Below are 24,733 nucleotides of genomic sequence, written 5' to 3'. Positions count from 1 at the left end.
TCCAACTTCCAATTTGCTTGCCTTTTCACCAACCTTTATGTTAGTTCATAATGTCTCAGAAGTACAAGGATGAACACTGATGCTAAGCCAGGGGTGTCAAACTCAATTTCATTGCTTGGGAGGACCATGTGCAGTCTACCTGGGCTTAATTTTCACTGGCAGAAGCCTGCAGGAGGCCGTCATGGCTGAAAACGGAGCCTGGGAGAGCCACACATGGCCCTCCCGAGCTGTTTTTGCTGGCAGAGGCACTGTGGGCCAGTCCTTCGCTGTTTCCAGGGTGGCCCTGCAGGCCTGATCTAAGTACCCTGAAGGATGGATCTGGCCTGTGGAGTTTGATACCTCTTGTGCTAAGCAATCCAAAGGGAAAATAAGGCATAAGTACAAGACAATGAATAAAAATTAAAATCAAATATCCTTTTTATTAAATCAACTACAGCTTGAGTTGAAAATATCCACTATGGCAACACACAAATGGATACAAGGTAATGAAACAAAAAAGCAGCCTTCAATTGCTACTGATAAAAACTGATTTTTATGTGATGTCACATAATTCATGTTTCCATTTCACACTTACCTCAGTTTACCAGGTGGCAATTCCAGGCATGCTGTTGTAACTTCTAAAATAACATTGCTTTTTCATAGACGATATCTTGGCTCCAATGATATTCATTAAAAAAAGAGGTGCTTTTTTATTTCTTAAAAACGTGGGCACATCAAGCTGCAGAAATTCATTCTTTTTAATAATCTTAATACAGCATTATAGACTTTGAAAATCAAATAAATTTAAATTCTGGTTAGATCTAATGTTAAATCTCCACAGTTGGAAGTGGGGATAATATGGGGCTTCAGTGCTAATGTTAAGGTTTTTGAGTCAAATACACAGTATGAATTTAGCATAAACCAGAGCATGCCAACTTTAAAGTTCTGAAAATAGGGGGAAAAAAATTAATTTCTTGCAGATTGATGGTCATCTTTTAAAATAACAAGTAATTTAATTACAAGGTACAAGATCAAAACAAGATAAACATTTTAGAAAATCCAGTCCTTTGCAGTTTTACAAGGGACAAACATTTGTCAATAGAACTTCATACCAAATTAAGATGAGCAAGACTGCAGCCTTATTAGTAACTTCCGCTAGTGGTGCTCCATCTGTTGAGATAACAGAGGGGAGATGGTGACCTCCTGCCAAATAGCATCATCCAAGATAAATGATGGACTCATTAGAATGCCCCAGCTGTCAAGGTGCTGGTACATTCCTTCTTGCCCCATTTTTTTTTTTTACCAACTTCAATTAGTTTTGTGCCAGATTCCTGGCCTAAAAAGGAGTCTGCTTCTTTGGCAAATGACAATGGCATCTAGCATTGTGCAAAATGTGCCTTAATCCCAATTCATTCTGGATTCTGACTGTTGGCTAATTAAACTTGTGATTCTGTGTGCCTGAAAGCCCCAAAGACTTGAATAAGCAGACAAATGACTGGCTTGCAGGTTGTGCATCTGAAATATTGCAGAATATGTCAAATTCTTGTTGATGTAAATAAACAGGGAGAGACCAACCCGCCTGGTTCTGATATGCATTGTAAATTAGTATTGTCTATTCATATGCATCATGATTCCTATGCATCATAATGGTATCTGGTTCTTTGTCTTTCAGATTTGCAGGCATTTCCATTTGAGGGCTTAATCTTCCATGTAAATACCACGGAGCTAAAACCACAATATAAACCAGCACTGTCCTTCCACAACAAGAAATCAAGTTCATTTGGAAAGTATGAATACTTTTGTCTGGACTATATTTTTTAGGAAAACATAATGTGTATTTTCAAAACTAATATATACATTTCTCCTACTTTCTTGTACTTTCTTCCACATACTCAGTTGTGGTTGTTTGTACGTTCAAAAACAGACCTACATCCATTTATGTATTTTAGAAAGACATATAAAATACATAACGCTTAGAGAAAGTTGTGTACAAAAATAAATGTGAATTTTAGAACAGTTTTTAAGAAGAAACAAGGAATAGAAAAATTGGATGGATGGTTAATAAGCTGTTAAGGGTGTTATTAATAGTCTTTGAATTTACAAAGTTAATAAGAACTTTGTAAACTTTCTTGGAATTGTACATTTTAAGTGATCCACCACAAAATAATTTTTTTTTTCAGGGTTCAGGCTCATCTGACCTTATTGTTCTTATTGTTGTAGATTCTCTAGCAAACTTCCCATCTTTTGCCAAAATACAGTTTATCATCCATCCATTATAGTGCAACATCTTCTTCAGTACTAAAGTTGCTGATTAAAAAAATGGCAAAATTTTAGATCTTTTGTTAGTCTGGGTAGCAATTGTTACCTGCCTAGTTTGACAAAACTGCCCAAGAACTGTACCATTTTAATACTAATTTGTTCAATAAGTAATGATGGCTGCATTCACATAGAATACCAAAGCATAAATTATGGTTCTTAAGACAAAAATGATTGGCTCCATTGATCACATTAAGCCACAATATTATTACTTTATGCATCATGCATAAAACCAGCCCTAGGGCATCGGCTAGGCTATCTGAGCAGAAATAGTTTATTGAATGCAAAGTCTGCATTGCAAAGGCACATGTGATGAAGTCATGTGGATTTTGTCACTGGAACCATATCCAGCTTTAAGGGTAGGGGGTTTGGGGGGGTAGTGGAGAGCAAGAAAGTATTTTGCTTGTGGCCAAATCATGCTACAGGTTTCATCAAGCACAAAGTTTAATTCAGGCCAAGAAAAACGCTGTTTCACTTTATTGGAAAACAAGTCGTTCTATTCTGGTGTGCATTAAACCCAAATGAAAAAGCATATTATCTAGGAAAGATCCTTAGCTGCTTTTTGTTTATTTTGAAGCTTATTGTACTAGGAAAAGGCAAAGCAGGCAGCAGAAGCCGTTATGTCTTATTAATGGGAAACCCACTGAGTTTCAGAGTACTCATCCTCCCTGCCGCTCTCTGTATAGATATGAAATGCTCCCAGTAATTATTACTTTTGCTCCTTTATGACAAGCTAACATTTTTGGTCACTAAGCTAGACTTGATATTTTCTTCTACCCATTTTTTAAAAAATACCCAACATCCATGAGATGATAGCTAGGAAAGTATAATATTTCAATGCACACTTGCTGGTTTTGCAAATTCCTACTTTTTCTTTGCTATGAACACTAGAGGGAACAGCAGGAAACAATTTCTGGCTACTCCAGCATAGTCCGTGAATGAAAAACTCTTTAGTACACTCATTCATAGGCTGATGAGCACAAAGGGCACTGAAAGGTTTAATAGTTCCAACCAATCCAAGAGGAAATTGTGCAAATTGAAAACTAAGTTCCAGTGGCAGACATGATGGAACTTATAACTTGGTTATACAACATCTCTATGAAACACTTTTCCCCCTCTTGAAGGAAACAGAAAAAAAGGTCTCCCATTTAAAAAAAAAAAAACAGGCTGCAAATAATCGTGTGGCTGCTTAGGAACAAGCAGCCTTCTGCTCTTATTTAAATTATGCCTCAAAAAAAGAGAGAACACTGTAAAATGATTTATTTGGATGATCTGTATCTGTTTAGTGGGTTCAGCGTTGGAAGCAAAGGATGTCGGCAACTGAATGAGAGAATGAGATGATCTCTCTGCACTCTGGAGAAAACACCAACTATTTACTTAAAAAACAAAACAAAAGCTACTTTCTCTGTGAGTGCAACACAACCGTTCACTCCACTACAAATGATGGAGTTACACACCCAAGAAATTCATTTGGACCTCTGAAAGGTTAAAGTGTATGTGTCTTGACAGAAAGGAACAACAAAACTCAATTAACCAAGTGACCAAACCGTTACATTCACCGTCGTTTTCTAAGGAAATGGCTCATTTCGTTATATTACAAACGGAATATTTGCAGCCTGCATGTAACTCTATACTCTTCTCCTTCTGGCCAACAATTCTCATGTTCTTTTCTTTTTCAGATGGCTTTGTGATCTTACGAAGAAGTCCTTCCTCCTTTGTGGAGTCTACCGAAAAGCAGTAATCTTATTTCAGGTCCTAATAATAGTGTGAATATGCATAATGGTTAAGTTCTTACTGTCATCATGGCTGTAAGCCCTTTGCATGTTATTTGTGCAATAGGGTTCCCAAGTGCCTGCAGACGCAAATGCCAAGAGGAAAACTATTCCTGCTTCCCAGCAACAGGCAGGCGTAGAAACTTCCATTATCAGACATTGTCTTTGGTCTCTGAAGACATATTCGGAAATACGTCGCTCCCTTGCGATGCGTTGCTTAACTGGGATTTGGTTTTCATTAAGAACTGTGCCCTCCTGTACATAATTCTCTCTTGCTCTTGCTTTAGCTCAATGTATGAACGGGAAAATGTGTGGAAGATGGAAGTGACAGGAAAGGCCATGAGAAGGATGCCACTCAAGATGCTGCTCAGGGCCACCACCTGGCCCGGGATGCTTCTGGGTACCATATCACCATAGCCCACTGTTGTCATAGTGATGACTGCCCACCAATAGCAAGCAGGGATACTGGTGAACTCCTGAGAGTCGGCCATCTCATTTTCTATCACATACAAGAGGGGAGCAAAAAGTGCAATGGCTACACAAAGGAACAGTAGCAACAGTCCAAATTCACGTGTGCACCTACGAGCCGTAAGTCCCAGGGTCTGCAGACCTAGTGAATGCCTGGCGAGCCGCATAACGTAGAGAATCCTCAAGGCACGGAGTATACGGAGCACCAGGCCTACCTTGTCTAGGTAGATGTTGCCAGAGCTTGGCTTTTTATTACTACTCACTGAAGCACTGTCCAGTAGTAAAGTGATATAATAGGGCAGGATGGCAATTATATCGATTAATGTCAGAGGGTGCCTCAGAAATATAAATTTGCTTGGTGCCTGGATGAATCTCAAAATGAACTCCAAGGAAAACCATCCGACGCAAACAGATTCCACAATGAAAATGTTGTAGCACATCTGAGAACACTCGCCCTGGAGTAGGAGGGAAAGTTACACTGTATGAGCATCATGTCAATTGACAAATGTCACAGAAACAGTTCACAAAGAACAGAAAAATTATTCAACTGCCGCAAACTAAAGCATACTTAGGTCAGTGGAGTGACAATTATTTCTTACATGGTCAGTGGAAAAAAACACGATAGCAAATTTGACTGTTACAAAAATGAGGGACATATGACAAATCTCCTCCCTCCCTTCCCTTCAGCAGAATGGGGGACCAGGCAACCTATAATATAGAGCAGGAATTACAAGAAGAGATGTAGAAGGGTTTGAATATTATCTCTACATAGGCAACTTGCTCTTAAAACAAAGCAGTTGCTAGAATTCTTTCTTTTTACTTTTCTTCAATGAACATTACATACCAGCAAGATTGTCTGATGGTCTCTGTAGTAAGAGAAGCAGTTCATGTGATCATATTTTCCAGAAGGAGTTCATCATGAATTTAAAACAATCTGTCTTCCAAAAGGCAGTTTAGAATACAACAAAAATTCAAACAATGAAATCACCCTGCCTTATTTATTTATTTTACTATATTCTCAACAAATGACTGTACAGTGATTTTTCCATTATAAAATAGCATTAACTGGGGATAGAGAATCTAGTATTTCCAATAAATGCAGTAATGTTATATGACATCTTTGCTACAGGGTGTTTTCTGATATAGAGACTCTTAACAATCTTTTTGTGGTTTTATCCAATTCAGATAGAATTGTTTGGATGTTTTCCCCATTTAATTTTCCTGGTACGCCTGGAATGAGTGTTTAATTACTCAGAAAATAATTACAATCCAAGACCTTACTTTTTTATTAGACCACTTGAGCTACATCCTTTCAAGAAAATTTACTATGCACTACCTTACTCCTTACTGTAATTTAGCCACACTATGTGTAATTAAAAATCTTGTACATTTTTCTCCTGTATATCCATATCTCCGTTCCCTCATTTCCAATCCCCATCTAGTGGGGATTACATTAAAAATTCCCCTGGAAACCAGTCACAAGAGACAAAATAAACAACTGAGTCTAGCCAGAAATATCCAGCACCAGCATGAGCAAAATCAATGTTAGAGTACATGCTGAATTGTAATGCAGTATGAAGAAAGTACAATGCATCAGTTATAGAAGTTAAGACTGTATCAATTAGGTTATAGAAGTTAAGACAGTATCAATTAGGTCATCCTTCATTTTACTATATCAGTAACTTTGTGACATATTAAGCTAGGAGAAAGTGACAAGCACAAACTCACAATTCAAAATTCTTTTTCTTTTTCCAATTTCTTGTTGATGTTACATTGTCTTGAATTCCTATAGCAGCATTTATTAATGGAAAATACATTAAGCAACCTTGGTATGTTAATGTTTACTAAACCCACTGTTTCCAACACTCTTGTATATAATATTGAGTGTGAAATATGAAAATGCTTTCAGACAAATTTATATTGATGGATAGAAGCAAACTCTTCATTCTGTTTTTAAGGTTGCATTAAAAGAGCTGCTTTAAAAAAGCAGTTCTGAATGAACTCATCAGGATGCATGTAGGCCAGCAGTGTCAAACTCACATCATCACAGCAGCGTCACATGACATATCGTGACTTTCCCCCCCTTCGCTAAATTGGGTGTGGGTGTGGCCAGCACGTGCTGCATCTGGTCCGTGGGCCGCGAGTTTGAAATCCCTGATATAGGCTTTGCTTTGGCCTTGCTCTTCTATTAAATGCTCCAAAAGAGCCCCAGCATTTCAAGTGAAGATTCCTACATTGTGGCTGAATGGCAATTAGGTACCTCTATTATCAACATCCAGGGACGAGGTGGCTAAGACGCTGAGCTTGTCGATCAGAAAGGTCAGTAGTTTGGCGGTTCAAATCCCTTGTGCTGCGTAACAGGAGTGAGCTCCTGTTACTTGTCCCAGCTTCTGCCAACCTAGCAGTTCGAAAGCATGTAAAATGCAAGTAGAAAAATAGGGACCGCTTTGGTGGGAAGGTAACAGCATTCCATGCACGTTCAGCGTTTAGTCATGCCGGCCACATGACCACAGAGATGTCTTCAGACAGCACTGGCTCTTCGGCTTTGTAACAGAGATGAGCATTGCCGCCTAGAGCCAGAAGCGTCTAGCACATATGTGCGAGGGGAACCTTTACCTTATTATCAACACACCTGAACCAAGGTGAGAGATGTGAAGCAAAAGTGGAAACCAAGACTCAATTCAAAAGAAGTACATTCCTCAGGGAAATGGGGGGAGAAAAGGTCAGTGTCAACCATGAAGCTGGCCTGGCTGAAACCATCTTGGTAGCTTCAGTATTGCCACACTGGAGCGAGGGATAGAGAGGGGGGATTAGAGATAGTTGGGCTTGTGTAGTCAAAATAAAATACTTTCTCAAGACTTTCTCCTGGGAAAAAAGGACATTCTCATACCTGGCTGAGGGAAGGAGAGGGGATGTCACCGGACCAGCGGATGCTACAGTGATTGAGCCATGTGACTGATTGTTTGGGGTTGAGGATTTTTTTTTTTTTTTAATTAAGTGAAAACCAGCAGTGGGATCCTGTTTGACTACTGGTTCGGTGATTTGTGCGTACAGGCACGCACAGCTTTCCACGCACCAGCTGAGGCCTGCGGTGCCAATCAGCTGAGAGGATAAAGAAGAGAAAAGCGCAGGGGTGGGTGGGAAGGCCAATCCTGCTATTTCTCTTCTTTCTCCTCTCAACTGATCATCGGTGGCTTTTTTCTCTTCTCTCAGCTGATGTTGGAGGCTTTTTTTTTTTTTTTTTACTACCGGTTCGATGGAACCGGTCCGAACCAGAGCATACCACCACTGGTGAAAATCAAGAGGCTCCTCAGAGTTGGTTTTCACCACATATGTGCCAATTTGATATTTCCAATAAAGCTATTCTTTGAGGAATTTACCTGCCTCAGAGTTCTTGCTTGCAATGGCTCTATTGCTTGGAACCCTGATGGTCAGCCCAACACAGAAATGCACGTATTGTAAATCTATCCTCATTCATCTAATAGATACATTTAGTCCTTGGCGTACAACAGTTCATTTAGTGACTGTTTGAAGTTACAACGGCACTGGAAAAAGTGAGTTATGCCTATTTTTCCACACTTAACACTGTTGTAGCATTCCCAGAGTCATGTGATCAAAATTCAGACACTTTGCAGCTGACTCATATTTATGATGGTTGCACTGTCCCAGGGTCATGTGGTCCCCTTCTGAGACCTTCTGACGAGCCCAATCAATGGGGAAGCCAGATTCACTTTACTAGCTTAACAACTGCAGTGATTCACTTAACAACTGCAACAAGGAAGGTTATAAAATTGGGCAAAATTCACCTGTCTCGCTTAGCAACAGAAATTTTGGGTTCAATTGTAGTCATAAGTTGAGGACTACCTGTACAGCTATCTATTTTGCTGTGAGTTCTTGTGTCCCTATTATTTGGCCACTTGTTGGGTAAGATTGGGGAAAAAATAAGGAAGAGTCAGTCCTTGACTTACAACAGTTCATTTAGTGACCATTCAGTTAAAACAGCAGTGAAAAAAAAATGACTTATGACCATTTTTCACACTTAACACCTTTGTAGAATCTCCACGCTCATGTGATTAGAATCCAGATGTTTGGCAATTGGTTCATACTTATGACCAATGCTGTATCCCGAAGTCATGTGATTCCCTTTTGCGACCTTCTGACAAGAAAAATCAATGGGGAAGCCAGATTCACTCAACAATCGTATTATTGACTTAAGAACTGCAGTGATTTAACTGCCATAACTGTGGCAAGAAAGGACATAAAATGGGGCAAAACTCACTTAGCGAATGTCTGTTCAGAAATTTTGGGATCAATGGTGGTCGTAAATTGAGGACTACCTCTATTTCCTAGTGTGCCGTTTTGGGGGGGGGGGGAAGGCAGCTGCAAGGACACTTTTTGTCTCATCTGGTACAGAATAGCAGGGGAGACTTATTATGCAAAGAATATTACCTCAGCTTCCCAAAACGTATCTTTTTTCCATTTAATACTAAAACTCAAGTACTCGCACACAAAGTTCTCAAAGCTTTCTTAATTTCACATCCCCTAGGATGCTTGAAGTGGTGGAAACAAAAAGAGGGGATTTCCCCCCCCCCCACCACTTCTCATGGCTTTCAAAAATGTCTATGGGCCCTTCCTATGCCGGTGCTGATCTTTGGGTCCCCAATATGCCTGGATCATGGGGACTGCACGAGGACACGCGAGAAAACGTGACCAAGACCTGTATCTGCCGGTCACTAGTTTCTCACTGACAGCAGTGGCTTCCTGGGATTCTCTCCTTCCTAGAGGCAAAATGCTATGTCCCTACTCCCTGTTTTCTTCCCCATTATGAGGAACTAGGATGGGACATCTTTTGCCATTCTTTAGTGCACAGTGGCCTGTTTTCATCTTTCCTCCCTTCCCAAAAACCACAGTGAAGAAAGAATATGGCTTCTTCTATCGCCTGGAAGGACACCTGCAGAACTCTTTAGGAGCACGAAGTACACCAGAATAACAGAGTTGGAAGGGGCTGCTTTGGAGGTCATCTAGTCCAACCCCTTGCTCAAGCGGGAGACTCTATACCATTTCTCCCAAGTGGCTGTTCAGTCTCTTCTTAAAAGCCTCCAGTGACAGAACACACAGAACTTCTGATGGCAAGCTGTTCCACTGGTTTTATCAGAAAATTTATCCTTATTTCTAGGCTGAATCTCTCCTTGATCAGCTTCCATCCATTGACCCTTGTCTGCCCTTCAGGTGCTTTGGAAAAGGAGGTTGTCCCCCTCCTTTCTGTGACAGTCCTTCTCTTCATTAGACTAGCCATGCACTGTAACCATTCTTCATATGTTTTAGCTTCCAGGCCCCTAATCATCTTTGTTACTCTCCTCTGCACTCTTTCCAAGGTTTCTCCATCATTCTTATAGTGTGGTGACCAAAACTGGATTCAATATTCCAGGTGTGGACTTACTAAGGCTTTATACAGTAGTATTAATACCTCATGTGATCTTGATTATATCCCGCCGTTAATGCAATTTAGGATTGCATTGGCTGTTTTTGGCTGCTGCTACATACATGCTGGCTCATATTTAACTGATTGTCTGCTAGGAATTCAAAATCCCTCTCAGTTACTATGACCAGAATGGTCATTTGCACAAAAAGCTGACCAAAAGAGTACGCTACATTTTTATTCCCCTCAAAGAGAATAAATTCCAGATTAGATAATTTCAGATACTTCCCCCTACACACACACACACACACATGCACACAACTTACTCGTTCCTCTTCTTCTCGTAACCCAGGCATGGTGCTGATAGATAGATTAACTGCTGTGACTGTCACAAAGAGGACTGATAAACAGGCAAACACTTTCCCAGGGATCCCTGACTGAGGCTTCTCCACCATGTCCTGTAACTTTTTCATGCACAGGCTGGCTTTTGTCTCTCTTGCTGTTGCTTCAGAAGGGTTTTCACAGTCCACAAACTCATCTTCCGTTTCGTTCATTTCGGCAATTTCCTCCATCTTCTGGAGGTATCTCCTCTTGCAGCACCACTCTAGGCTGTCCTCCTCGATGCCCCAGTAAAGCAGCTCTTCTTGGAAGGAGAGGGCGCATACTTCCCTCAAGAGCCGGAGCTTCCCTGCCCGCAGAAAAGTCAAGATGGTCCTAAACGCTCCTGGGTTGCGATCAAAGAAGAACTCATTGCAAGTCACATCGTAATCGTCACAAATATTGAGGATGTCGTCAAAATTGTTGCAGAATTTCAGCTGTCCCAAGCGAGTCATGGGGAACTCATCCAGAGTGGTCCAGGGAAGCAAGTATTTAAAGCCACCCACGTTAATGATGATGTGGTGCTTCCTTTCTTCCGGGTGAACACTTTCGTAGAGGTCTTTGCCAGGGTGAAGACGCTTGGCTCTTTGGTAGAAGACGCCTTTCAGAGTTTCCCTTTCGGCAAAGAAAGGGTGGTTGAAGGAGACATCTGAAGCACAGCTGAGGGCACCGTAGTCATAGTCTGAATTTTCTCCTGGGAGAAGAGTCATCTTGATCACCAGCTTACTTCACATCACTTTAGGGCTCCTGTTACAAATTCCTATGGTGAAGGGAGGAAAACCAAGTATCAGTTCATGTGTGTATCTCATACAGTATTGACTATTGGAGAAGGAGTGGGGATAATTTGCATGGAATTTGCACCACAACGGAAGAACAAAAAAATAAAAATTAAATTAAACAATGGAAACAGCTTAATATTGGGCAATTTCTACATCCTCCTTCGTTTATTATTGTTGCTTACCAAAATCTCGCAAGGCCTCATGTAAATATCATGAAGATTCATGAGATTTCAATTATTTTTATTGTTTTATTTGGAGTTCATGGATACTTTGGGAGAATATTATGGGAACTTTGGCACTGCCATTGAAATCTGGCAGAACACTGATGCATGCATAGTATAAAATGGAAATAATTTATAGAAGTAAAAGAAGTTCCTTGCAGACTTTACTCCAGTAGTTGTTGTTGGGGTCTGAGCTCATCTCACTTTCAAGGCCATTTGGCCAGCACTGTCTGAAGACATTTCTGTGGTCATGTGGCCAGCAGGATATTGTGGAATGCTCTACTTTCCCACTGAAATGGTACCTATTTATTTACTTGCATTTGCATGCTTTTGAACTGCTAGGTTGGTGAGAGCTGGGGTGACGATGGGAGCTCACCCTTTCATGTGGCCCTCGGGTTTCAAACCTGGGCTGCTGGCTTTTTAGCTGACAAGCTCGGTGTCTTAAGCACTGAGCCACTGTGCCACTCCAATACAGGAATATGAAGATAACATTATGTAAAATGTTTGATATGGGAATGGATCTAGGAGAAAAAAAGAATGTTGGAAAAATAGCAAATATATTCTGGAGTCAACTCTACATTCTTGATGGAACATCTCTTATAAGATGTAATCTGGGGCTGTACCAGGCAGATGCCAGGATAGGAGAGTAACTAATAGCACCTAGAAGAGGGATGTCACTAATGATCTTGTTTCTAGATTTAGAGCCCATAATTGATGTTATAATGAATGAAGTCACTAATGCCGGCTCATTAATAATATATGATTAGATTACTCATAAATTCTTGCTAGGTTCACTGTCTGAGGGAGAAGTCCCTTTGCAGAATGCTTTCCCTCAATCACACAATCTATTGTGTAGTACTGTAAAATAATCAAGGTATGGTGTTATTTTCCACTCTACAATTTTCTGGGTGCAGAAACTAATTTGGGGGGGGGGGGGAGGGATCCAGGGCAGTGTACTATTGGTACTAAAACAATGAATTGATCATGGTGGTGCACCAAAGTTATTCAAATTCTGTGATCGGTATACTTCCTCCTATTTAAGTAAAGCTACATACAGCAAGTTGGCTTTTTAAAACATTTTGAAAATCTTATTAAGATACATCGTTTGTTCTGCCTGTCATGAGAAGGGAGAGGAATACCGATTGACCCTTAGAAATCTCATTTAGTGATTCTTCCGACATTTTACTAAGCGTTGCTTCCATAATTTAAAACAGATCTCTGCAAAAGTACTAATTTTTAAAGTAACCAAAGATTATTAAAAAGATAAATTGTGTGGTTATTAACATATCCTGTAGCTGTTCTATACAAGTACAGAATTACAGACTTATGAACATTATTGGGAAATATAAAAGACAGGACATGCTATTTGAAAGATGCTTATTAATTTTTCAGGTTTGCAGATTAGCCTTGGCCTTATCATTTCTTCAAACTGGTGGCTAGGCGAAAGAAACAATTTTTCCTGGTGTTCCATCCTGCTGGCATTTTCTTCTGAAAGAAACATATGATTCTTATCTCCACTAGCTTCTAAATGAGCATTTGAAGTATTTCCTTCTTGATCTGTACTTTTATGAGAATGTTTCTTGGATCTGAGGTACTTTCCCCCTGTTTTCTATTGGGCTGCTTTCCATGCAACAATACTTCTTTAAAGTATATTTATAAGGCAGTCACTTATAACAGGTAACAGGACCAAGCTGACCTTGGCTGATCCTTTATGTTGACCACGTCCAACTTAGAACTGCAAGTTAATCTTGGAAGTTGAAAAAACAAGACAATGACAAAACTATTTCAGGACAATTTTTATGGAGATACTCAGTTATCCAAATCATGGTTGTCCCAAAGATGCTTTTTCATCTTTTGTTTTTCCTTGAAGACATTTCGCTTCGCTTCCAAGAAGCTTCTTCTGATCTGAACTTCTTCAAAACTGAAGAAGCTTCTTGGATGAGAAGCAAAACATCTTCAAGGGAAAAAAAGCAAAGTCCAATTGCCATTTGAAAAAGCACATTTGGGACATAATTCAGAACAATAAAACTGTTTTATTGCCATGCTGGCAATAAAACAACATGGATGTTGATGCAGTTAAGGTTATCCAAAACTTTAAAAGGTTGATTCTATCCAACAAAGATAGAATGGAAAGTGGGAATGACCTGGGTAGACAAGGAGAGTTGCAGACTGGACAACCAGCATGTAAAAGATATCCCATCCTACTTAAGTATAGATGGCATAGAATCCTTTCAGAAGGGAGAGTAAAAGGAAAGGAGACGAGAAATACTTTCAGTCTTGCAGGATTCTGTTAATGTAACAGAATAAAGTACATCTGTTTGTGTTTCTTGTCTGGACTGCTTTTTTCCCCCCATAAGGCTTTTTATTTTTAAATATACATCAATATTATTGCATGGACAGTATGGCATCTGTCATTCATTTGGTACAAAAATAATATTGATACAAATGAAAATTACTACATTAATCAAACTTACGTAGTTCTAATGTTATTATACATATTTGTGGAACATAGTTCTTCATTCTTCAGTTATTCAATATTTCTAACATCCTTCTAATAGTAGTAACATTATTTTTGAGCATACCTGGTAACACCCTTTTTCAAAATCAGATCTTAACCTCTACCGTTCATTTTAAATGTGTTATGCAAAAATATGTATATTCCGCCAATTCCTAATTTCTTAATCTATTCTAATTCTTAGTACAGCCAATCTTGTTTTTAAAAAAGATCCATCATCTCTCATCCTCTTGGAAGTTTTCTCTTTTTAACTTGCCTCCCATGCTCCTCCCTTGGATCCTTATATACATCTTTTGTATTCAAACCAACCATTATTTCCATCTCCACTATTTTTTTGATGCCAGTCCACCTGTGAGTCCGCCATATCCTCTTTTTTCCAAAAATATCTTTCGATTTATTCAGTTCCATTTTTCTACCTCCTAATATATATTCTCCCAACTTTATTATAGCCTTTTTTTTCCTTGTTCAATTTGTTGTGTAGTCTGTTCTTCTCATCCTCTAAGCTTCCAGTTATCTCCCTTGTTTCCTGGATTTTATTATCTTGATTCATTATTCTTTGTTGCGCATTTTCAGTCTTTCCAGTTATCTTGTGTAGTAAATCTTTTATCTCCCTGAAATTCCCCATCATAGTGTGGTAAAAACTTTGAAGCATCAACATCGTTTCTTTTTGAAGTGCCTCCAATTCTTCCTGATGAGCCATCTTGCCTTGTTTTAAAAAGCCCAAATATTACTCAATGTTCTGTCTATAATCTGTTATCGCTTTGTCTGGACTACCTTGCAGAGCTAACAAAACCCCGAATTAGTTCACCAAAGCAGATTTATGAATCAAAACGAGAACTCGTTTTGAAGCGATGAATGAAATTTTGGAAGTCAGAAATGTTTAGGGTATTACCGCTCCTTTGGAGATTCTTAATGGAGAATGATATGATGGGTTCTGTGATATCTACTGAGGTGGCCTGCCTAAGAGTTTAACCATTTGTTCAAAGCCTCTGCTCATTAGAGCTCTTGTGAGGAGGGTAGCAAAGAAGGTACTAGTTAGAAACCAGGATACTGTGATTTCTAGTTCTGCATTAGACCCGATGCCAGCAAATTGTTCTCCAAAAATGTTTCCAAAAAACTAGAGGGACTCATCTCTATCAGTACTGAGTTGATAACAGAACAGAACAATAACATTGGAAAGGACTTTTGGGGTCTTCTAATCCAACTCTTTGCACAGGCAAGAGAGCTTACACAGGGGTGGGATCCTACCAGCATAACAACCGGTTCGCTGAGCGCACGCTTTGCACATTGTTGAAAAATCACCAGCTCCGGCAAGCATTCACCTTCTCCTGCTGACATGCGGCACTCAGCTGTGCTGTGCAAAGCAGCTGAGGTGGAAAAAGCAGGGAAAAAAGCACAGCCTAGAGCGCAGGTGGGACGAACAGAAGACCAGAGAAGATCGTTGCAGTGAACCGGTTCAGTCTCAGCTGCTCTTCGGAGCTACCGCTTCGGCAGAACCGGGACGAACTGGTAGAATCCTACCCCTTGTCTGTACACCATTACAGACAAGTGGCTGTCCAGTCTCCAGTGATGGAGCACCCAGAACTTCTAAAGACAAGCTGTTCCACCGGTTAATTGTTCTGTTGGGAAATTTCTCCTTAGTTCTAGATTGCTTTTCGTCTTGATTAGTTTCTATCCATTTTTCTTGTCTTGCCTTCTGGATACTAGGTTGACCTCCACTTCTTTCTGGCATCCCCTCACTGTTATCACGTCACCCCTAGTCCCTCTTTTCACTAGGCTAGACAAACCCAATTCCTGCAACTGTTCTTCTTATGTTTTAGCCTCTAGCCCCCTAACAATCTATATTGCAGGCTTTTTTGGCTGCTGCTGCACACTGCTGGCTCATATTTAATATTTTTAACATATTTATAGTAATATTTTTAACAACAAAGCTAACCTTATTTTGGGTATTATTTATTTTTTTTTTTTTTTAAAATGAGGCTGACTATAAACCTTAATTGTGCTTTCTGGGTGCTTATACAATGTTATATTTCCATGTCCATCTTCTCAACACATGGGAGCTCAGTTTGATTTCAATTCTGGGTTGATTTAAGACTCTTGATAATTAAGTGAATGGATGTTCTTACAAGCAATGTCCTGTATGTTTCATGCTCTAAAAATAGCAATTGGGTGGAAAGGTTACCAATGATGCACTCTCTATGGTTTGTCTGTAGCAGTGCAGCTCACTGGGCAATTTTGTTTCTGATAACTCTCCTAATTTTGTATATACGGCCAGGAAGTCCACAATCCAATGTAATCAATTCTGCCAATGAGGAGTCAATGCAAAGTTTGCCTTGGACTTTGAAGAAACAGCATAGATAAATAACTGATGCTTCTGAATCTTGGTGTTAGAGTGAGCTTCTGACAAAACAAACGATGTATAATGAAACAAATCAATCCAAAATTTTGAAGCAGAATCAGAATAGAGCTGGAAGGGACCTTGGAGGTCTTCTAGTCCAGCCCCTGCTCAAGCAGGTAATCCCATACCATTTCAGACAAGCAACTGTCCAGTCTCTCTTTAAAACTCCCCAGTGATGAAGCACCCACAACTTCTGAAGGCAAACTGTTCCACTGGTTAATTTTCCTCATTTTAAGAAGTTTCTCCTTAATTCCAGGTTGCTTCTCTCCTTTATTACTTTCCATCCATTTTTTTCTTGCACACATAACCAAAGTCCAGTTATCCTATTTTGAACCCCTTAAAATCGGAAGCTGTTGCACTGGGGTTTTTTTTTTTAATCATTTCTGCCAATTTTCTCTTTGAAGGTTGATGGGGATATATTTTAAAATGATATTGTAATAAAACCCTTGAAAATTTCCAAAACAAACTTAGCAGTTTTAAAGTCTTTGGCTGGGTCTACCATTTTTGCTACTTTTATCCTCATTTGCTAAAAATGAAGCCGCTTCAGACATGTTGAAGTTTTCCCATCACAGCCTAGATCTTTTTTTAAAAAAAAAAAAAACAAACCTGAATCTTGAAGGCAGGCAACTAAATCAGGAAGATACTGAATCCCAGATCCCAAAGTTGAATAGAGCCATGCTCTTGAAGCACCAGCTTCCAGTGGGAATCAGATCAGGGTTGAGTCATCCAGGCCTATCCTGCTTAATTTGAGGATATATTTACTATGAAGATAAAACACCCTGAAACACAGCATATAGATTTCTTAAATAAGTACATTAAAATAGTAACGTACTCAAAAACAGCAAAGAGATTTTTTTTAAAAAGACGGGAAGCCATCTGTGAATATTTTGCTGGAAAAAAGAAGAGAAGATTGAACTGATGACTTATAGATTTGGGATTTAGAAGGATTAAGGAGGGAGACAAAAAAAAGTTGGCAATTACTCAGTAAAAAGAAGTTTTTTTTCCCTGTTTGCTGTTTTTCTATTTCTATGTTCATTTTTAAATACTTTTATTGTACTGTAAAATTCTAGTAAAATATTAAAAAAAAGAAACAAGTAATATTCTCAACCTTTGCATGTTTGTCAACATCATTTGGAAATGGTGCAGAATAACCAAGCAATTGACCAAATAGGATCCTTCGTGTTATTAATAAGATAATGTATTATGTATGAATATACATTCCCTATTTATTTGTTAAAATTTGCCGCCTATCTTACTGTGGGGCTACTCTACGCAGCTTACAACATGCCTACATATTACATATAGCATGAAGGCACTATTTGCCATGCATCTCTTGTTACTTGTCAGTTTTTAGATATACTTGACATTCGACTTAAGATTAGTTTGTGGAAGAGATCCAAAAAAGTAAAGTCCCGAAACCCTGTAACATGCAGAGTTGCTTCCAGTTCAGCTATGACCTTTCTCTTCTCTCAAAACCAGCAAGAATTCTGTTTGAGTGCCATTTAAACTTAATGAATCAAGAATTCCTGGTGTGAGGTAGGTCAGCAAGAATGAGGACATATATTTATAGCTAATTAATATTTGAAGATAGTACTGCATTGTCTCTTGACCTTACTATACTCCAATGTTTTTCTGATTTTGTCTCTGGGATGCTCTCCAGCTTTGTCCAACCTCTTGTGGTCAATTTTTTTAGCACCCTTCTTACAAAGTGGCATCTTAAACTGGTTACAGGACGAAGAGCGGTTACAGGAACTGGGTGTGGCTAGTCTAGTGAAGAAAAAGATCAGGGGAGATATGCTAGCAGTCTTCCAATATTTGAGGGGCTGCCACAGAGAGGAGGAAGGAGTCAAGCTATTTTCTAAAGCTCCTGTAGGCCAGACAAGGAATAATGGATGGAAACTGAACAAGGAGAGATTTAACCTGGAAATAAGGAGAAACTTTTTGACAGTGAGAGTAATCAATCAATGGAACAGCTTGCCCTCGGAAGTCGTGGGAGCGCCATCACTTGAGACTTTCAAGAAGAGATTGGACTGCCATTTGTCAGAAATGGTGTAGGGTCTCCCACTTGGGCAGGGGGTTGGACTAAAAGACCTACAAAGCCCCTTCTAACTCTGGTTATCTGTTATCTGTTCCTGGTGGCCTGGCCAAGGTGGAAGAGAGGTAGAGGGGTATTTTACAGTAGAGAGAGCAAGAGATGGGGTGATATGAGATGCATATTTCTATTATGGCAGAAAGTAAATGAATGTTGTGTGATAGACATTGGGCCAGTCTTAGAGTCTGCTAGAACTGAGGAAGTTCTCCCTCCACCCCATCTTTTCTGTCCTTCTGTCCATGGTTCACAGCCTGATTTGCTCCTTGGTCCACAGACCAACTCTTGAGGAAGTATTTTTCTCTCTGTATCATGCTGCCAAATTTTAACAGAATAGGTTCTTAACAAAATTTAGAAAGCACGATTATGTCTGGTACTTGGATGTACTAACTCTTTCGAAGAAAATGTTTCATTTATTTTCCTGTCTCCACTCAGGATTAGCAAAGGTTCTAACTCTGCTAAGTAAACCTCTTTGCTGATTTTCCAGACATGTCCAACTTTTTTTGGGGGGGTAAAAATATGGTAGTGTTTTATTACCAAAATGTTCCAAGTGTTCTTTCTAGTTCCTGATCTAGCCTACCACTCAGATGGGTCCCAACCAGCACAAATCCAAACCTAATTCAGTTTTTCCAAAGACAGCCAGGATTGGCTAGATAGGAGAAAGAAATGGCAAATCCATAATCCTGCAAGAAAATTCTATGAATATAATCATTAGGAATTTAGCTCAAAGTCCCTATTTTGATATTATTACTTCTACACTTTATTTTATTTTATTTGTGGCTACTGTCCTATCCACTGCATCTTTTCTAGGAAGCAATACATCTGTTTTTTTTTTTAATAATGTCTTTTATGGTATGAACAACATGGCTTGATCTACATAGTGAATATATTCCTTCAAGAAAAAGATGCAGGATCCAGGTACCATTGGATAGTTGTTTTACTGCTTCCTATTGATTTTTAATTTCTCAAGGTTCACCAGGCCTTCACTTTGAAAACAAAGAAAGGGGCAAAACTGGAGACAAAAATCAGCTTCTCGCCACCTTCCTTCTGATGGTTTAGCTCCAATCTTGTGCAGGAACAAAGTAACGATATAGATCAACCAAGCATAGACATTTGGGGATGGAGAAATGCTACAAAAGTTTTTGAAGCACTAACCAAAAATAAGGGAAATTGGCAGACCCTAGCCAAGCGTGGTTTGCTGGAGTCCGTATCCTAGATTAGCTTGGTTAATATTAAGCCATATTTTCTAAGTCATTACTCCCTTCATATGATGAATAACCAAATTGTGAAATGGTCAATTTCTTTCATCCCGGTTGGCAGTACTCATCCATATTTAGCCAGTGGGACATATGTTTATGTGTGAAAAAGGATGGCTGGAGTTTCCCTTGACACCATCTGGAGGAACAGTTGCCAGGATCTCTCTCTCTCTCTCTCTACATATTTCCATTATTAGCTTGTGTTTTCATGAGGGAATGGACAAAAGTTCTCCAGGACATTGATATTCTGACCTCTATCCTCTAAGAGTCTCGATCAAATTACATAAGAAGAACTGGCCATCCGTCACAAACACCAACATGTAGCTTCCAATCTTTGCCACCTTGTTCAAATGAAGGTTTCTCTGGGTTCACCGTGAATTCTATCTGACAAAAGGAGGCTTTGTGGAATGAAAGTTAGACAAGCAAAGGATCTTTACAGGCTTCAAGTAAAAAGGGGTAACTTCTAGGTCAGCTTGCAGATATTACGTGCTGAGACTGGACAGAGCTTTGTGAAAATAGATAAGACAATTTCTGTGCTATCCTGCTGAGAAATAAATAAGTAAAAACATGCTTCACATTTTGCAGCCTCTGTCCAGCAGCTAGCAGAAGATGTTTATAGAGCAGTATGATGATATAGAACGATCAGGTTTACAAACTATATTTAAGACCTAATGGCTGTTTTTACCATGCCTGATAAATTTGATTACTTCCTTAGGGCCTTAATTGGGAAATCACAGCCCCTTTGCTTAGTGGGAGACCATGCATTATACAAGTCCAGGAAATATGTCTGATCAGTAATTCATTTAAACATCTTTTGCAAACCCAGCTTTAAGGTATGGGAGCTTTCTCTTAACCTGGGACTCTCTATCTGAGCTGGATCCCAAATACTCTTTTTTTTAGCCATGATATCCAGAAGATTGGAACTACAGCCCAGCCCAGGTGGAGGATGCCAACTTAAGGAAACCTGACGTTCAATAACTATTTATGACTTTGGGGAAAAAGTACTACTGAATGATGCTCATTTTCCATTCCATGCTATAACATCTTTCTGTCGTTATGTATGCAAAAGAATGGGTGACATACAGACTCCTATTAAAACCATCAAGTTGAAAAATATACAGAATACAATCCAATATACGTCAAATTAAGTTAAATCCAACAGGATTACTTATTTTTCAGTAAGTATGCACTGAATTGGGCAATATATCTCCTAAGCAACTGAACTCATTTTGGGTAATAAAAAGAAAAAAAAAGGGCCGCCCTCACTATATTCACAAAATAAAATTTAGGAAGCTGTATGATTAGTTCTCTCTCTGCCAGAAGCAGGAAGACCTTGTCAAGCTAAATGGAACAGAGATTTTTGTCCTTCACAAAGGAGGGAACAAAAGCAGCAACTTCAGTGTTAAAATGCCACTTTGGATTGTTTCTCTCCACCCCCACCCACCCCCCCTTGCAAATTTCCTCTGCAGCAATTCTGATTTCTGCAATGCATCTCTGATGTAATCAGTGATCCTGTGAAAAGAACTTGCTACCATTTTGTGTTGCAGGCAACTGCAGAGCAGTTTCTTGGATGAAAATGATAATGTGCTATAAAAGGCTATAAACCATGAAAGTCTGAGTAGACTTCTGAGGGCCGGGAAAGCTTAAATGCCATTTATTATTCCTCCCTATAGTAAAATGTGCTCATGTCCCAACGTAATGAATGGCCTTTCCAAAAAAGACATTACTGTGAGAAATTAAAAGTACTTTGCCGTTTTTATGGAAGAAATAGCTGCTGACAGCTGAAAGTTGTAATGCCCTCATGCAATTTCCACAGGCCAGAATCTCTGGACATCAGTTGTGATCAGAAGAGTGGAAGGCACTGACTAGCTAGTGAAAACAAATGCTAGATTAATCATTATCGCTGATCCAGTCTTTCTCCCCTCCATCTACTTTATAGCAAAGCAAAGCTCAACATTTCAAACGATTTATCTCAACTGCATAAACAAAGATAGCACTTCTTTGACAAGCTTCCTCCACTATCTCTGTAGGGATAGTGAGAAGTCAAATCCAACACACAGAGAAGGCATTGTGTCATAAAAAGCCTTAAAAACCACTAGAGAGATATTATGTACCTGTCATGCAACATACTTTCCAGGTTCTGATTTGCTAGTTTTAAAACCCATATAATGTTAAACTTTAGCTCTGTGCTGATAAAAGTGAGTTATGGAAGCCCTAGCAAAAATGAGAGCAGTGGCATATCTGCGTTTTCACCAACTTAAGACATGAATGTTGCTTAATGATTTAACTTGTAGCTATTAAGTTGTCTAATTTTATCCCAAGGAATCTAGGGAAAGCAATCCAGAAATTCAATACTATGTCGAAGTCTTCTATTTAAAACAGAAAACAATAAACCAACCTCAGGCCCTAAGTACTAAGTTAACTTGTTCTTTAGAGAGCAGAATTGCGCAAATAAATCTATTCCCAATTAAATCTATCTAGAGTTGCCCTTGCTGAGAGAAGATAAAACAGGGATAAAGAAGCAATCTATAATATGAAGTAAACAGAACAAACAGTTTTCAGATGCATTATAGCCATGGAGGAGAAGGAGACTGCAGCAGAAAATGCTGCAAAGGACAAGCAATTGAAATGCATTCCTGATGAAGTCAGTAACAGATAACAGATAATCAGAGTTGGAAGGGACCTTGTAGGTCATCTAGTCCAATCCCACCGCCCAAGCGGGAGACCCTACACCATTTCTGACAAATGACAGTCCAATCGCTTCTTGAAAGTTTCAAGTGATGGCGCTCCCACAACTTCCGAGGGCAAGCTGTTCCAATGGTTGATTGTTCTCACTGTTAGAAAGTTTCTACTTATTTCCAGGTTAAATCTCTCCTTGTTCAGTTTCCATCCATTATTCCTTGTCTGGCCTTTAGAAAATAGCTTGACACCTTCCTCCCTGTGACAGTCCCTCAAATATTGGAAGACTGCTATCATGTCTCCCCTGGTCCTGCTCTTTACTAGACTAGCCAAACCCAGTTCCTGCAACCGTTCATTGTATGTTTTAGCCTCCAGTCCCCTAATCATCCTGGTTGCTCTTCTCTGTACTTTTTCTAGAGTCTTAACATCTTTTTTATAATGTGGTGACCAAAACTGGATGCAGAACTCTAGGTGTGGTCTTACTAAGGCTTTATAGAGTGGTATCAGTTCTTCCCTTGATCTTGATTGTATCCCTCTGTTAATACAATTTAGGATTGCATTAGCTTTTTTGGCTGCTGCTGTACACAGCTGGCTCATATTTAACTGGTTGTCCACTAGGACTCCAAGATCCCTCTCACAATTACTGCTACTGAGTAAGCAGAAAGAAACTCATTTAGAATAAATGAAAGTAATAATAAATGCATTTCTTTCTTAAAACTATTAATCAGGGGTTATTATGATAAAAACTCAACTTATCCCTATCCTACAGTTCAAACTGGGAGAACGGGGCATATAAGGAGAAGAGAAAAAAGTGGGGGAAGCAATGACAACTGTCCAGAAGAAATCACAGCATGAAAATGAAATAAATTCTGCTACTATTTGAACCTATTTTAGCAAAACAATCAAACTGCTTTGATTTATTGGGAGAGCCAGTATCACACAAAAGTGAACTTTCTACCTACAGAATACAAGAAAAACGTTAAATACTGCTCCATGCAACCAAACCATCTCATGTTCTACAAGTTAGCCCAAACAAACATGTTGGAGTTATGGGATTGTAGATTAGGATAATTGGTATGTCACAGGTGCAAGTGAAAAAGAGAAGGGGGTCCCGGAAAACGGAAGGTACAGTTCCAGACACCTCACTAGGAAATGGGATTTACCGTAGCCTGGAATCAACAGAACCAGATTAATCCCCCCCCCTCCCCACCGCAATAAGCATGTAAAGGATGAGGGAAAGGAGGAAAGTATTTAAAAATGAAACTGCCCCAAAAGAGGGACTGGGAAGAGAGAAACAGACGGTTACGGCAATAACAGGAATACATGCACACACATACACCCATACGCATCAGAGCTTCTCCAGCTTCCAGGCTCGAATTAAGTAGAAATGGTGCACCGAGCAAAGAAAGCATTGCTGCAATAGCACGCACTATCCGTGAATCCGAATTCGATCAAGACTCTTTCCTTAGGCTCCCGGTTCCAAAAGAAAAACTAGTCCTGCAAGTGAAAACTTGGCATTTGCAAAACCAAGTTGCGAGAGGGTGCGGAGGGGGGTGGTGGCGGTGGGAGAGAAAGAAGGAAGAAGGGAAACCCCACGCGCACCAACCCTTTCCCCTTCTCCAGAACCAGACAAGGAAGCTGCTATGGCATATCTGCATTAAATTGCCGGAGGTGCATAGTTTCATTCTTTCTGGAACCGATGAAGCTGCAAACGGGGCACCTCGTTTCGGGACGCTGCAGAAAAGTTTTGCCAGCAACTTGCCCGGCAAGTTTCGGCTGAACAGGTAGCACAGGATCGCCCCTGGAAGGGAAGAGGAGGAAAAGAGGCACAAACCACGCATACTTACTTGCCGCTGTAGCAGCAGCTCCGGTTCTCCGGACTGAGAGCAGCAGGTGAAGAAAAGAGCCGGGCAGCCGGCGGCGAGGGATCGCGCGCGAACCCGGCAGAAGCACCGTGGCTGAGAGCGTAGAAGTGAGCCGCGGCGACGGGGCTCCGCCCGCGGGACCTGCCTTGCTGCTGCCCTGGGCGCGGAGAGCGCGCGCTCATGGTAACGGAGGCTCAGTCAGCCAACCGGGCAAAACCGGAGCTGGTGCCGAGGCCTGAGCTCGGCTCTCACGCCCGACAGGCGAGGCAGGCGGAGCGGCCGTCGAAGAAAGCAGGACGCGCCCCGCACACACAACGGCCGCGGGCAGAACCCTCCCCGCTCACACGTGCCGCGGCGACAGCGGAGCGCACCGCACCCTGCGTGCAACAGGCTCTCAGACGCGCCGCCTCCAACAAGTACTCCGACAGCCAGGCGTCCCTCCCCGCCGCCCCGCTAAGGCCGCGTACGCTTTTCTTGAGGCGAATTCAAGGAACCAGCGCGGCCTTGTTACATCCAGACGGTTCCAACGGGAGCCAGGACATAAGAAGTGGCCGTGCACATAACGTCGGCGGCAAGAGGTTCAAAAGCCACTCTGGCGG

At 40.3% G+C, this 24,733-nt stretch overlaps 1 protein-coding gene across 1 annotated transcript; it reads right to left on the bottom strand.

The window, feature by feature from the left end:
* Positions 1 to 399: 399 nt before the first annotated feature.
* On the bottom strand, positions 400 to 24,394 carry KCNG1 (potassium voltage-gated channel modifier subfamily G member 1). Its single transcript, XM_026697300.2, has 3 exons — positions 24,117 to 24,394; positions 10,281 to 11,092; positions 400 to 4,990 (listed from the first exon to the last, which is right to left on the bottom strand). The coding sequence occupies exons 2-3, from the start codon at positions 11,040 to 11,042 to the stop codon at positions 4,220 to 4,222; spliced, it is 1,533 nt and encodes a 510-aa protein (XP_026553085.1). The 5' UTR covers positions 11,043 to 11,092; positions 24,117 to 24,394; the 3' UTR covers positions 400 to 4,219.
* Between the last annotated feature and the right edge of the window lie 339 nt (positions 24,395 to 24,733).

The sequence above is a fragment of the Pseudonaja textilis genome, chromosome 3, assembly GCF_049901715.1.
Source record: "Pseudonaja textilis isolate UNSWEBS1 chromosome 3, rPseTex1.2, whole genome shotgun sequence".
Lineage (NCBI taxonomy): Eukaryota > Metazoa > Chordata > Lepidosauria > Squamata > Elapidae > Pseudonaja > Pseudonaja textilis.
The sequence above is the reverse complement of the archived record's forward strand: the minus strand, read 5'-3'. Positions and strand labels throughout refer to the sequence as shown.

Coding starts and splice junctions, on each gene's coding strand:
- KCNG1 (XM_026697300.2), bottom strand. CDS start 11,042: ATGACTCTTCTCCCAGGAGAAAATTCAGACTATGACTACGGTGCCCTC. Junction 4,991..10,280: donor TACGAGAAGAAGAGGAACGA/GTAAGTTGTGTG, acceptor CTCCTACTCCAG/GGCGAGTGTTCTCAGATGTG.